The sequence below is a fragment of the Tupaia chinensis genome, unplaced genomic scaffold (genome assembly GCF_000334495.1).
Source record: "Tupaia chinensis unplaced genomic scaffold, TupChi_1.0 Scaffold138725_1, whole genome shotgun sequence".
Classification (NCBI taxonomy): domain Eukaryota; kingdom Metazoa; phylum Chordata; class Mammalia; order Scandentia; family Tupaiidae; genus Tupaia; species Tupaia belangeri.
This window is the reverse complement of record NW_006198617.1, coordinates 2,701,884-2,716,551: the sequence shown is the minus strand read 5'-3', so window position 1 is coordinate 2,716,551 and position 14,668 is coordinate 2,701,884. Positions and strand designations below refer to the sequence as shown.

The following is a 14,668-nucleotide window of genomic DNA, read 5'->3' as shown; positions in this document are numbered from 1 at the left end:
GCCCGAGGCCTCGCTGTGCCCCCAGCACCGCACAGAGGCCCCGCTGGGTCAGAGTGAGGAGCTGCAGCCACTGAGCCAGCGCCACCCCTTCCTGCCGCACCTGGGGCTGCCCCCCCGCCCCAATGGCGACTGGGCCCAGCCCTGCCTCACTTGTGACCGCGCAGCCCGAGGTGGGACGGCGGTTTGCTTTCTCCTTCCTAGAAATGCTGGGCAGCTTGCTGGGGTGTGCTTGCCATGCCAGTACAGCCAACTCTCTCCCTGTCTCCCGCGGGGCCTGGCGGACCCAGGACCCCTTTCTCCCGCGCTCCCCCTCGTGTGACCGCAGGTCACTTGTGGAGGTCCTGCCGAAGGCTCTGAGTAGGCATGGGACCCGTGCTCCCCCATCCCTGACAGCCCCGTGGGGCTCTGCCGCCTGCCAGACTGGCCGTGGCGGTGGATCAGACCCCTTGGCTCGTCGGAGTGGAAGGTGCCAGGCAGACCCAAGCTCCTCCGAGGATGGCCACAGGAAGCCACGTCCTTAGCGCCGCATGGTGCCTTGCCGGGCATGCACTGGGACCGTTCGTACTTCCCAGTCAGCCGCGTCCTCCCTGAAGTCCCCATTACCGAGGTGAACAGAGAGTTAGCTGTACTGTCGGTTCCAGGTCACGTTTCGGACACCTCATTCAGTGGGTAACTAAATGGGGCTTCTCTTTTGACTAATTAATAATGCATCTGGTCAGAGCCTACGACTGTCGCAGGTTCAGCTGGAAACAGATTATCGGGGCTGCCTGCGAGACATGCTCTCGGTCCACTCTCCCTTGGGTCCCCTGGGGTCTCCCCGCGACAGGAGAAGCTGTCTGCTCTCTTCTGCTCACAGCAGAGGTGGCGCCGACGGCTCCGTGCGCCTTCCCGGTAAGGCCGGCCTCCATTCAGCCCTGGAAACAGTGCATTCACGCCTCATCCTTGCGAACGCTGCCCATTGCTGCCGTCACTGTGTTTAGCTCAGGGACGCTTTCCTTCCTGCCTCTGCCTTCCCCTAGTGGCTTATACGTTAGAAAGCTCAGGGAGGGGGCCAGCGGGTGGCGTTGTGGTTAAGGGCACTGAACTCCCACATGGCGGACCGCGGTTCAAGTCCTGGACCTGGCGGCTTGCTTTCCCCTCTCTCTCACTCTGTCCTTTTCTGGCCAGGTTAAAAACAAACAAACAAATTTAAATGTTTTTTTTTTTTTAAAAAAAGGAAGACCAGCTCTGCACTGTGAGGAGTGTCCTAGCCACAGTCGGAATAGGTTTCCTTTTTATTTATTTATTTTTAAAACTTTTTGCCACAGGGCATGTGCAGTTGTCCAAGAAGGACAGTGAGAGAGAGGAGAGGGAAAGTAGGGCCAGCAGGTGGCATGGTGGTTAAAGCACTGGACTCCCACGTGGCCAACTGTGGTTCAAGTCCTGGACCCTGGCAGCTCCTGTCTCACTTTCTCTCTGTTGAGCACATGTGCCCTATAACAAAATTAAAATAATAATAAGTAAGTAAATAAGAAGCAGAAGGAAGGTGAGAAATCTCGCCCCAGTCCCTCCTGCTCCATTCTCAAGATTTGGGGCACACATGCACATGCACCCAGTGTGCTTTTCAAACTGCCAGGTCTGGGATTTGAACCGTGGAGTTGGCCATGTGCGATCTGGCGCCTAACTGCTATGCCGCCTGCTGGCCTGGAGCTCGTGTCTCCAGGGTCAACAAGAGGCACTTGCCCATTGGTCTGTCAGGTGTTTGGGGGCTGTTTCTGGCAGGTCTTGGGGGCCCCCTGTCTTTCTTGTGCCCACCCGCTCAGAAACCAGCGAGGTCTGCTGTGCACGTTGGTGGTGAGTGTCGGTTCTTGGCCCAGCAGGGCGGCCTGACGGGTGACCAGTCTCAGGTCCCACCCTGTGTCTGTGCCTTCCCCACCACCTGGGTTAGCCCCACCGTGACAGCCTGTGGGGTCTCCCCCACTCCTGGCCCGAGTTGAAGGTAGACCTGAGTCCCCTCCTCTGGCAGTTCCCATGCCCAGCTGAGCTTTGGTCCAACAGGTGTACCCGGAGTGGCACCTCCCCTCAGGGGCCCGGGGTGCGTTTCTCCCCACGGCTCACCCCCTCCGGCCCAGGCCCTCTCCCGCGCCTCACCAGAACCCAGTGGAGGCCGCGCTCCAGGTCCAGGCCTCAGGTTTGCCTGGAGCCCCCGCCTGGAACCATGCAGGGGAGGGGTCCAACCGGCGCTGCCCTGCGGCCATGGTTCAGGAACCGCTGAGGGCACCCGCGGGGGTCCAGCCCCCAGGCCCCGGGGCAGGCCAGCTGCTGAGCCCGCATGCGGGAGCAGCCGCAGGTGGCATGGTGGTGCCTGCAGCGTCTGCCCCGAGGACGAGGACAGTGCTGATGGCGTGGGCGGACAGCAGGGCCACGGCCCCTCCTCCCTCCTCCCGGTGCACCACCCCTATCAGGTCCTGCCCTTGGTCTCCTCGTGGCCCCAGATCTGCCCCCACCTTCTGACTGGCTCCCTCACAGCAGCCCCCCGGCCCACCCCACCTCCATCTTCCAGATGCTTCTCTGGGCCTGGGTCTCAACGCCCCGGAGAGCCCAGGGTTCCTGGCAGCTGCATCGCGGAGTGTGCCGTAGTGGGCAAGCCACCGGACGTCTTGGGGGGCTGCTAGCGGGCAGGCCTGCCTGTGGGCTCAGCACGGGCTCCCTGTGCCGCCCTCCTGTTCTGGGCGCCCGCCTCCCCGCCTCCCGCAGGATACCGTGTGCCATGCGCGGGGCCCCAGCCCCGTGGCGCATCCGTGGGGAAGGGGAAGGAAACCACAAGATAGAGGAGTTAGAGCACGTGATGTGATGGCCGTGGAAAGTAGCCAGAAACCGCCCGCGCAGTGCTGCAGGGGCAGGGCAGCGACAGATACAGCGGCCAGGACGCAGGGCAGGGCTGAAGGAGGAGGGTGCGCACGTGGCCACGGTGTGGAGTGCAGTGCGGGCACAGGGTCAGCAGCGCGGAGGCCGGGGCGAGCGAGCGAGGGGTGTCCCAGGAATGGGGGTGACCAGCTGGGCTGGAGCGAGCGAGGGGTGTGGCGGGTGAGGTCAGGGTGAGGTCAGGGTGGAGCGGGCAGTGGCCAGCCTGAGGTGCAGGGCGGGGTGCGTTAATGGAATTCCTGGCCCATCCCCGCCAGATACTTCTTTCGCTTTTGCTATAGGGCTCATGTGCTCCGGGACCAGAGAGAGAGAGAGGGTGGAGAGTGAGAACTCCCCCTGGGGGGTGCCCACGCCTCAAATGCGGTCTCGGGATTTTAGGTATGCACACGTACGCCCGGCATATTCTCCACGCTGCCGTGTCCGGGACTTGAATCGCTCAGCTGGCCACGTGGGATCCAGCTGCTCTAACCACCACGCTTCTGTGTCAGTATGGGCCGCATGGCAAAGTCGGTTGCTGTGAGGTGGCCCGGCCCTCCCTCCCTCCGTGCCCTCCTCTCAGACCACACACAGCCCTGTGTCAGAGGACCCTGGCCTTTCCTCCGAGTGTGATGAGCAACTAGGAGGTGGGGCTAGGGTGGCCGTGCGTGCCACAGGCTTGGGCAGGGGGCGAGGGTTCGAGTTCCCAGACATGCGAGAGAAGGTGTGGAGGGGTCTGAGTTGGGGAGAGGCCTTGGGCGGGAGGTGTGCATTGAAGCCGGAGCACAGACCCGCTCACACCACTGGCTCTCTGGCCTCTCCTGGCACACGCGCCTCCTCTGTGGCTCTGCCAGTTGGCACGCCGACTCCCTTCCACCCAAGGCTGGGCCGTGGTTGTCCTTGCTGGGGTCCCTGTGGGGTCCTGACGTGGGGCCACTGCTCAAGACTGTGGGGTCAGCCAAAGCTGGAGAGCTGGGCTTTGTTCGAGACCACGCAGCCTGGGCGGAACAGTCTCCCCACCCGGCTTCTCCACCCCCTCATACTCGGCGGGCCTGGCCGTGGGTCAGCGGCTGCTGAGAAATCGCAGCTCCTGGCAGTAGGACAGGGTGGGAGAGTGGTTTCCGTGAGCCGGGCCAGAACCTTGAGGAGAAGCGTTGTCGCTGTCCTCAGATCATGGACATTAAGGCCAGGAGCCAGAGTCCTGCTCCTCCCTGTACCTGCCCGACCAGCTTCCCCCGAGGGCTGTGAGAAGAGGGAGTGCCCCGCTCGGGGTCCTTGGCTCCCTTCCTGGGGCCTCCGGCACCTGGGGCTCCGCCGAGTCCCTCCCCACCTGGTGGCTTGGAGGTCATGTAGGAGGTAGGTGTCCACATTCTTGTTCTTAAAGAAAAAGGGAACAGGGAGCGGGTGGCGAGAGAAGGCAAGTCCCCATTGCTATCGGTGGGCTCAAGTGAGTAGAGACACCTCGAGTCGAGTCCTGGAACTGGGGGGTGGGCTTTGCACAGGTGGGCACGCCTGCCGCCAGGGCTGTCCCGAAGGCCCCTCGGGCACACCCTGGCGGGTGCGGCTGGCAGCTAAGGTGTGGCTCAAGCCTGCTCCCAGGGCTCGCCGGGCAGGAGGCCCTTCACACACTGTGGGCAGAGGTTTACCAAATGATTACTAGAGATTACGACCGGTTAATTTGTGTGCCCGCTTCGCTCCAGGAAGGATTCGAGTTGGCTTACAAAATGCTCACAGTATCGCAGGATTAAACAGATACCGCGAGAAACTGGGGCAAAAGGAAAACAAGGGGAAGAAGGCTACACCCGGCTGGCCCTGTAGCCTAGTGGTTAAGGGAGCTGATTGTACATGGCTGACCATGGTTCAGATCCCGGCCCCAGCTTGAAAACATGCCGGGCATGTGTGTGTGCGTGCCCCAATGCTGACAGGGTGGAGAAGACATTGCGGCGTGACCACACCCATTGAGAGCTGCTTTCTCTCTCCCACTGTCTCTGTCTCCCTCTGGCGAGAGTTCACACGCCCCACACGCCCCGTAGCAGTTAGGGAAAGGAGAAGAAAACCAAGCAAAGCCCAGCCCCGCCTCTGCTGGGGATGGATGTAGGTTTGGCCTTATCTTCCCAGCCATGAGTGCCAGAGAGGCTGGGCTGTCTGGCTTCTGGATGAGGGCCCAGGGTCCAGGTGGAGGTCCAGGGAGGCTGGGTGCTGCTTGCTGCTTGCTGCTTGCTGCTTGCGGGTGCGAGGGCAGGGCCAGAGCAGCCCCCGTGGCTCCAGTCTGCCTGAGTCAGACCCGCCCGGCTGTGCCTCTGGTCCAGGGGAGTTCCCAGCAGAGCAGAGCGTGGCAAGACTCCGCAGGCACTTCCTCGTGCACCTTCCCCACACGCTTCCGGGCGTCCCCAGGCAGCCAGCCCTCTGAGGGCTCTCCAGGAAGCTGGTTCTCCACAGCAAGGAGCCTCGGGCCAGCCCTGGGCCTCCACCTTGGTGGCGAGAGCCTGGGAGTAGAGCTGGAGGCTGCACACACACATGAGCACTTGTGCACACACACGTATGCACATACACTGAGCCATGCACACACAGACCTGTGTATACATTGACATTCACATGCAGGTGTGTGCACACGTACATGTACACATACATGAGTGTGCACAGAGACACGTGCACGTATGGAAAGAACGTTTGATAAAGAAGTGGGCATCTGGGAAGCAGCAGGTGGCATAACGGTTATGTTGCTGGACTCCCACGTAGTCAACCAGGACTCGCATCCTGGACCAGCAGCTTAAACTCACACTGGGCGCGCGTGTGCGTGCCCCACATCCTGAGAGGAGAATAGAGGGACTGCGGCATGGCCTTCCCTCCTGGGGTGATTTATTGCTTTCTGTGTCTCCTCCTCTGTTTCTACAGTGAGTGCATGACGTGCCCTATAGCAAAAAAAAAAACTCTCAAAAAAAAAAAAAAAGGTAGGCATCTGAGGGGCTCCTGCTTTTGAAAACTCTAGAATGTGGGAAAATATCCATTGATTGTTTAAGGTGAGAACCTACACTCAGCCAGTGTGGCCCTCAGGGGTTGCCCGGGTAGCCTTGGGAGGAGCCTGGGCCGGTCTGGGCGTCCTGAGGACAGGGGAGGGGAACAAAGCCCCAGGCTGTGACACTGGGCTGAGTGAAGCCGCAGGGACCTGGGGGGGCAGGGGCTGTGTTCAGGACCCAGAGGCTGTTGGTGGCTGCCAGCCAGGTATTTCCTGTGTCCGGAAGGGCCAGGGACAGCCGTCTGGTAGGGAACCTGCCCAGCCCCCTGGACCTCCCACCCAGCTTTGGGGGTGGAGTAGAGTTGGAGGGAGACAGGACTCGTGTGCCCCTCGTCCTGCGGGAGCAAGCGTGCTGTCAGGCACTTCGGGCCACCGTCAGTCCCGTGGCAGGGACGGACGCCGGTGCGGGGCTGTGGGCGCTAGCTTAGTCTAGGAGAGTTAACCTCTTGGAGTGGGAAACCCAGTCACAGGGGTCACTGGCCACACGAGCACACCCTCGGAGGTGGCAGTTCCACTGACACAACTGTCCAAGTGTCAGATGGAAAAGATGCTCATTCCTGCAAGGTCTTGGGTCTCGACTGGGACTTGAACATGACTCGGGCTGTGGGGTGGCGAGGTGCAGGAGTTGGCTGAGATGGTCAGAAGGCATAAGGGCCGCCCACCCTGGGCCTCTGCTCTGCTTGGAGAGGAGTCCGTTTTCGCCTCCACTTGCTGACGGAGTGGGCCAGGCAGGGGCGTTAATACGGAAACGGGTAGGCTCAGTCCCCAAGGTCGACTTGCTGTCAGTGATAAAGGGAGAACTGGAGCTGGGGTCTTGGAGAAGTCTGGTCCTCTTTCTTCTATTTTATTAAAAAAAAAAAGGAAAAAAAATCGTTTTGGGATGGCCCCATGACCTGGTAGTTAAGGGAGCTGGCTCCCAGCAGGTGCCTGCCGGTGTGAGTCTGGGCCCCAGTGGCCTAAACACACACTGGGTACATGTGCACGCATGGCCAGGCTCCTGACAGGTGGGGAAGTGGGGGACAAGGGACACCCCGATGGGAGGGTGCTTTCTCCGTCTCCCCGTCTCTGTTTCCCTGTCTCTTTCTGACAGGTGCATGCACCCTCTGGCAAAAATAAAGAAACAAAGTTTTTAAATTTGTCTGTAAAATGCACAGGTACAGGTGGATGCTTGTTGCTCGCTCTTTCTTTCTTTCTTTCTTTCTTTTTTTTTTTTTTTTAAGGTTTTTACCCTAGGGCGTATGCGCTCGCCAGAGAGAAACAGAGAGAGGGAAAGTGAGAAATCTCCCCATAGGGGAGGTGACCACACCACAGTCCCTTCTCCGTTTTCCTCCTGGGATCTCGGACATGCACACACATGCATGCTTCTGGCATGGTTTTCAAGCCACCGGGCTGGGACTCGAATCACAGTCGACCATGTGGGAGTCCAGCACCTTAACCACTGCGCCACCTGGGGGGGGAGGTATGGGAGAAGCACCTGGGCAGGGCTCTCCCGGTCAGGCTCCTGGCTTGTGCGCCCGTGCCGGTAGTCCCAAGCCCCAGGTCTGCGCTCGTAGCTGGCCGTGAGCTTTCGGCGCTGCCGGTCGGGCTGCCGCCAAGTGCACCCCCAGGCTGGGCCAGTTTTACGATCATGCTGTCTCATGTGATGTTTTTTTTTCTTACTTTTAGGGTCTTTAAAAACAGAAGTGCCTATTTTTAATTTGTTACTGAATTGGGATTTTATTTTTATTCCATCCCTGGGAGAAAGAGATAGGCATCCCCGTCTCTCCACGTCACGGTCCCTGTGTGGTCCCAGCCAGCACGGATCACAGATCAAGGTGTGTGTCCGACTGGCAGGTCCGGCGTGGCCCTGGGAAGTGAACCTGGCACCTTCCCATGTGGTCCGGTCGCCTTCCCGCTGGCCACCGTCTGGCCCCAGGACCCAGATCATAAGGCCTGTCTCGTGGGGAGCTCTGGGACTGTTCTTGGGACTCAGACCCAGCCGTCACAGCTGTCGATGCAGAGCCTGAGTCCAGTGGCTGGCGCTGGCCCAGGCCCCAGAACACTGACATGAGCCATCAGTCTGCTTGTCTTTAAAACACCCTTTGGAGGCCCGATAGACGAGCAGGTGTGTCAGCCCTCGAGACCGAGACGAGGGGGAGAGGAAGCGGCCAGTTGGGGTGACAACCGCACAGCGGCCGACAGCGTCTTTAACTCACCAGTGCTCAGTGTGGTGCTTGCTAGCTCTTTTTTTCCCTTAAATAATTGTTTAGTTTTATTTATTCATTTGTTTATTTCAATTTGACCAGAGAGAGAGAGAGAAAGGGAAAGTGAGAAAGCAAGCCGCCAGTTCGGGACTCGAACCGTCATCTATCATGTGGGAGTGTCCAGCGCCTTAACCACCATGCCCCCTGCGGGTCCCCTGGTGCTTGCTAGTTTCAAATGGTCAAGGTCAAGGGACCTTTCAAAGTTAGTGGGAATAGAAATCGGGAGGGAAGTGTAAAGGCAGGTTTCCCTGTGCGTGGGAAAATGTAACGTAGGCAGACTTCAAAGGGACAGTACTTTTCACGAACCGCAGTCACCTGCTGGCACTTCCTCACTCCCTGCTCTGAAACAAGCTCAGAGCCAGAGCCCCGTCCAGCTCGTGCTACGCCCGCCCTGCCTGAGCGGCACGGGCCCAGCGGCCACGTGGGTGGCTGCCTGCTACCGAAACCTCACTCCTGCACTGTCCTCTCTTCTTCGTGTGTGTGTGTGCGCGCGCGCACGTGTGTGCCTGCATCTTCCCAGGCGTGAATGTTAGTCTTTTGAATACGCAAATATGCCTCGTGAAGGTTTTTCCAGAAACACAGAGGCATTTTACACACTGGTGTGCCCTCTGGGCCTCGCTGCTGCGTGTGTGCTCCTGGTTGTCGGGTGTGCTCTCTGGCCCCGCTGCCGCGTGCTCCTGGTTGTCGGGTGTGCCCTCTGGCCTCACTGCTGCATTGTGTGCTCCTGGTTGTCGGGTGTGCTCTCTGGCCCTGCTGCCGCGTGCTCCTGGCTGGCGGGTGGGCTTTTTTTTCTCCGGGTTGTCGGGTGTGCTCTCTGGCCCCGCTGCCGCGTGCTCCTGGTTGTCGGGTGTGCCCTCTGGCCTCACTGCTGCATTGCATGCTCCTGGTTGTCGGGTGTGCTCTCTGGGCCTCGCTGCCGCGTGCGTGCTCCTGGTTGTCGGGTGTGCCCTCTGGGCCTTGCTGCCGCGTGCATGCTCCTGGTTGTCGGGTGTGCCCTCTAGACCTCACTGCCATGTGTGTGCTCCTGGTTGTCGGGTGTGCCCTCTGGCCCTGCTGCCGCGTGCTCCTGGCTGGCGTGGTTGTCGGGTGTCCTCTCTGGCCCTGCTGCCGCGTGCTCCTGGTTGTCGGGTGTGCCCTCTGGCCCCACTGCCGCGTTGTGTGCTCCTGGTTGTCGGGTGTGCCCTCTGGCCTCGCTGCCGTGTGTGTGCTCCTGGTTGTCGGGTGTGCCCTCTGGCCTCACTGCCGCGTGTGTGCTCCTGGTTGTCGGGTGTGCTCTCTGGCCTCGCTGCTGCGTGCGTGCTCCTGGTTGTCGGGTGTGTAGTAACGAGATGCAGGTCCTCATTGCCCGAGTCTCCTTTTCTCTGTACCCTGAACCTCCACCTCCTTAGCCAGCTACCTGGGGCTTCTTTTTCTTTTCTTTTTAAAATTGTTTTAAGATATTCTTGCTATTGGCTACATGCACTCAGGAGAGAGAGAGAGAGACTGAGAGACTGAAAGTGAGAAATCACCCTCCAGGAGGATGGCCACGCCACAATCCCTTCTCCATCTCCTCTCGGGATCTTGGGCACGCACGCACACGCGCCCGGCATGAATTTTAAGTCTCTGGGTCTGGGACTGGAACCACTGTCATCTCTGTGGGAGTCCTGTGATGTAACCATTACGTCATCTGCTGGTTCTCTTTCTTTCTTTCTTTCTTTCTTTTTTAGAGTACTATAGGGCATATTCACTTGCCAGAGACACAGAGAGACAGAAAATGAGAAATCACACCCCCATTGTCCCTTCTCTTCCATTCTCCTCAGGATTTTGGGCACATACATACGTGCACCTGGAGTGAGATTTAAGTCTTCGGGTCTGGGACTTGAACCACAGCCAGCCATGTAGAAGTTCAGTGCATGAACCACCATGCCACCTGCTTTTTTTTGTTGGAGAGGTTTTCACTATAGGGCGTGTGTACTCGCCAGACAGAGAGAGAGAGACATAGAGACAGAAAGCGAGAAATCCCCCCCCAGGGGGGGATGGTCACGCCGCAATCCCTTCTCCTCCATTTTGCTCTTGGGATCTTGGACACGCACGCACACATGCCCAGCGTGAGTTTTAAGCCACCGGGTCCGGGACGCGAACCACGGTCGACTGCGTGGGAGTCCAGCGACATAGCCATTATGCTAACCGCTGATCCCTCTGAGAGCTTTTAAGTGTACCAAAATGTCCCAGATATTAAGCCCTACTTCTGTCCACACTGCTCCTGAGCCCTGAGATGGCCCTGGCGTCACCATGGCGGGTGGCTGTCGCAGGTGGCTGAGGGAGGCCGTGGGCCTGGAGTTTGGCGGCAGGTTCCGTGTCGGGTGTGGTCAGCTGAGTGGTGCTGCCCTCGCTGACGCCCAGTGGGGTGCCCGTTCCTGGTTAGAGCCGGCGGGCAGCCCCCGGCGGGCCGCCGCGTGGAGGTTAACGCTGAGCCTCGCCTCAGTCTCCTGCGGGCCGTCTGCGGAGAGAGCGCCCCCTCTCCTTCAGGCGGGATGGGCCGCCCGGTGACTTGGCTCCAGATCTGCCCAGTGTGGCATGGCACGGAAGGAGGAATTCTGGCAGTTTTTCATGATAAAAGTAACGAGTAGGGGCCAGTCGGCATGAGGCGAAACGTGACACGCAAGGGAAGCCCCGGGGGAGTCCCTGGTTCACGTCTGAACACTGACGGCGCCGGCCGTGTGCCCTGCCCGAGTCCTGGGGCTGCTGAGGGCTGGGGCGGATGTGGACCCTTTCAAGGGTGCAGTTTCTTTCTGTCTCTCAGAAGAAATACAGAAATAAACTTTTTAAAAAAGCGATGCACAGGACCGGCAGGTGGCGTGGTGATTAAGGGCGCTGGACTCCCACCTGGCTGATGGCGGTTTGCATCCCGGACCTGGTGGCTGCTTTCTCATTCTCCCTCTCTTTCTCTCTCTCTCTCCCCTCTATTCCTCTCTGGTCATATTAAAATAAAATAATTATTTTTTAAAAAAGCGATGCACACTCGCCATCATTTAGAAAGTGAGGAAAAGGAGAGAGGAAGGCAGGAGGGGTAAGGTGCCCCGTGCTCCTTACGCTGAGACGAGACGAGACGCTGCCGGGCTTCTCTGAGGGCGCTTTCTCCCATCACGGAACCTCGCACCCCTGCTGTGCCTGGGGGGTGTTTCTCCGTCTCCTGCTCACCCCCGTAAACACCTTGATAGCTGCACAGACTATCCCGGTGGGTCCTCGCCCTGACGTCGGACTGTCTTCACTGCCTGTTCACACTGAGACAGCCCAGCCGTGCTCCGTGGCAGGGTCCTGGCCACCTGGACAGTGACCACAGGTTTTGCCATGGCCCTCTGTCTGTCTGTGGGCAAAGTGGGCTCTTACTCTGGAGATGAGTGAAGGCTGAGTCGAGACCGCATCCCCCAAAGGCCACGGTGCAGACAGCCAACCCCCAGGAGTGAACCGTGCCCTGAAGGCAGAGCAAACCCACGTCACGCAGAGGCAGACCGTGCTGCGGCGTGCCTTCCACGCCACGGGATGCCGCAGCACGGTTTCCGAAGTGCTCCTCTGTTCGCTCATTTCTGCACCGCCTATGTCGGGCCAGCCCGCAGCCCGAGATGGAGGGGCTCCCAGCAGCAGCCAAGGCCTCGCGCCCGGCGGGCTGGTGTAGACCAGCGTGTGCAAGGGTGGGGCGGCCGGGCACTGCAGAGCTGCAGCCGCTGAGCTGCCCACGGCCCTCCCTTCCTCGCGAGTCAGGGACCCAGCTTGTGAGGGAGGACGGGGCATGGGGGTGCTGAGTGCAGGGCCCTGTGTCCCCAGCCAGCTCCCAGCCACTGCGTTCCTGTGGGACAGGACAGCCCCGTGGTCTCAGGGCTCCCTAACCGTGTGCTCACACGTTTCTGGGGGTTCCACCCAGCTCGGAAGGTTAAAATGGCAGCAGGTTCTGACTCCTCGAGGTACGAGTCCTGTAATCTGTAGAGTGGCAGACCCCTAGTCCCCTCTCCGGCTCTCACGTAAGTGGCACACGCTAACACGTCCTTCATGCCCTGCCTCACTGGGAGGTGCCCCAAGGTGGGTCATCCACGGCCATGCCTGTGACCCGCTGTTTTTGTTCTCATCCAGTAATTGACGCTGCGGGGACATGCTTGTACAGGGAGCTGCCTCTTCTTAGAGATTTTTTGGATTATGCAGTGTAGAATCCCCAGAACCGAGATTAATGACAAAAGTGCATGAACCTTCTGTCCCTTAAAACATTGCAGATGGGGCCAGCCAGTGGTGTGCTGGTTGGGGTGGCGGGATCCCACATGGCTGACTGCGCAGTTCGAATCCTAGATCTGGCGGCCTGTGAAACGTGCCAGGTGTGTGTGCATGCATGCCAAAGTGCCAAGAGGAGAGTGGGGGAGTAGGGATTGTGGCGTGGCCGTCACCTTGGGGCGATGCGCTTTCTCACTGCGCCCTCCCTCTGGCAAGTGTATGTCCCCTCTCCCAGATTTTTAAAATAAACAACTTTGCAGTTGCTTTTCACCCCCCAGTGGCGGAGGTGTGTCTGATTGACAGCCAGCTCCTGAACTCCAGCAGGCACTGCAATTTAAAAAGAATTATTGTTTAAAGAATTAATTTATTTAACTTTATCTTCTTAAATTTAACCAGAGTGAGTGAGCAAAAGAGAGAGAGAGAGATAGAAAGTGAAAAAGCCAGTCGCCAGGTCCAGGATTTGAACTGCATTTGGCCATGTGGTCGGCCCTAACCACCACCTGCTGGCCCCTGCAATGTTTTTAAAACAGTTAGCAATTTAATAGATAGAAACCACTATCAGAATTCTCATTTTAAAAATAAAGCGTTGCTCTAGAGAGCTGCATTAGGCATGTAACTGTGCTGGGGTTCTGATTGGATCAGGGAAGGAGGGGAGCCGTGTCTTGGTGGAAGTTCCTGCCGCCCTCGTACCTGCTGACCCGTGTGGGCCGCAGCACCCCTGCCCTGACCCTGCCGGGGACCGCAGCTCTGAGCAAGGCCGTCGGTCCTCTTCGCTTGCTGTTGGTTCCTGGCCACCACGTGGCCTGCGCCCAACATGCCATGAGAAGGACAGACGGCAGCTTTGTTCCTTCGGGGTGGACGGTGCTGGGCCTCGGGCCCTGCTGGTACACAGTGGCTAAGAAAAGCCCTCCCTTCCCCCCCCCCCCCAGTTCCTGTGCCCCAAGAGGACAGCAGACTGGCTTTTAAAAATGTTTTATCTCTGGAACCAGCAGTTAGCGTAATGGCTATGTCACTGGACTCCCACGTAGTCGACCGCGGTTCGCGTCCCGGACCCGGTGGCTTAAAACTCACGCTGGGCGCGTGTGTGTGCGTGCCCAAGATCCCGACAGGAGAATGGAGGAGAAGGGATTGCGGCGTGGCCATCCCCCCTGGGGGGTGATTTCTCGCTTTCTGTCTCTATGTCTCTCTCTGTCTGTCTGGCGAGCGCACGCGCCCTATAGCAAAAAACCTCTCCAAAAAAAAAAAAAAAAAGTTTTACCTGGGGCCGGGGCTGGGTTTCGAATCACACAGACAAGCAGAAGGGCTGCCCTGCCCCAGTACCAGCCCTGCCCTGAGGCCTGAACATGGCTGTCATTGGGGCTCTGCCTCTCTTCTCGCTGGGTTCCAGCTTTGCTGTCGGTAAACCAGGTGGCAGGACCAGTGCCGCAGGGCGGGGCGAGAAGGTGACAGCGGTGACTGGCTTTCTCTGGACACTAAGCTTGGACCTGAGCCGATGGCCGCTGGGGCGCCTTTGTACCAAGCACAGCCAGGTGGGAGGTGGCCAGGTGAGCAGGGCAGTGGTGGAGAAGGCGAGGGACGGGTTAAGGAGGCTGCCGAGTCCTGCGTGGTCACCTGCGCTCATGGCGCACCAAGGCTGCTGTGGCCTCGGTGGCAGCTCAAGGCATGAAGCCCAGTCCCTGCGGAGCCCGGGTCTGTGAAAGGTTGGGGCGCTGGATCACATGTGGCTGACCGAGCCCTTCGAGTCCCGGTGGGCTGACCCAGTGGCTTGAAAAACACGCAGTAGGGACCAGCAATTGGCGTAACGGCTATGTCGCTGGACTCCCATTTAGTCAACCACGGTTCAAGTCCCACACCTGGTGGCTTAAACTCATGCCAGGCATGTGTGCGTGCATGCCCAAGATCCCGAGAGAATGGAGGAGAAGGGATTGCGGCATGTCCATCCTCGTGGGGGTGGGGGGTGACTGTCTCACTTTACCTGTCCCTGTGTCACTCTCTCTGTTTCTGGTGAGCACACGCACCCTATGGGAAAGAAAATTCTGATAGCACAGCTAGGGAGGTGGTCTGAGAGGGCAGCCAGGGGCCAGCACTTAGGGACGAGGGCCTGCTGTTCCATCCGGTTGAGGACAGTGGGGAGAGCGTGGGGTCTGGGGGGAGCAGTGTGGCCAGAGAGTACTGGCGGGGCAGGGCAGGTGCCCAGAGGGCAGGAGAGTGGGCAGGCCGGGTTGGGGCAGCAGCACGGGGAGTAAAGGTTTGTGTACTGGATGGGACCGGGGCAGTTCTGAGCCCTGCG

At 59.3% G+C, this 14,668-nt stretch overlaps 1 protein-coding gene across 1 annotated transcript in view; it reads left to right on the top strand.

Annotated features, from left to right (window-relative positions):
* Nucleotides 1-14,668, top strand: part of EPN2 (epsin 2) — a gene marked incomplete in the record, with an annotated part of 61,872 nt that overhangs the window by 6,609 nt on the left and 40,595 nt on the right. Inside the window, 1 exon segment of the mRNA XM_027765569.1 lies at nt 38-170. Coding sequence (XP_027621370.1) covers nt 38-170 — 133 coding nt within the window.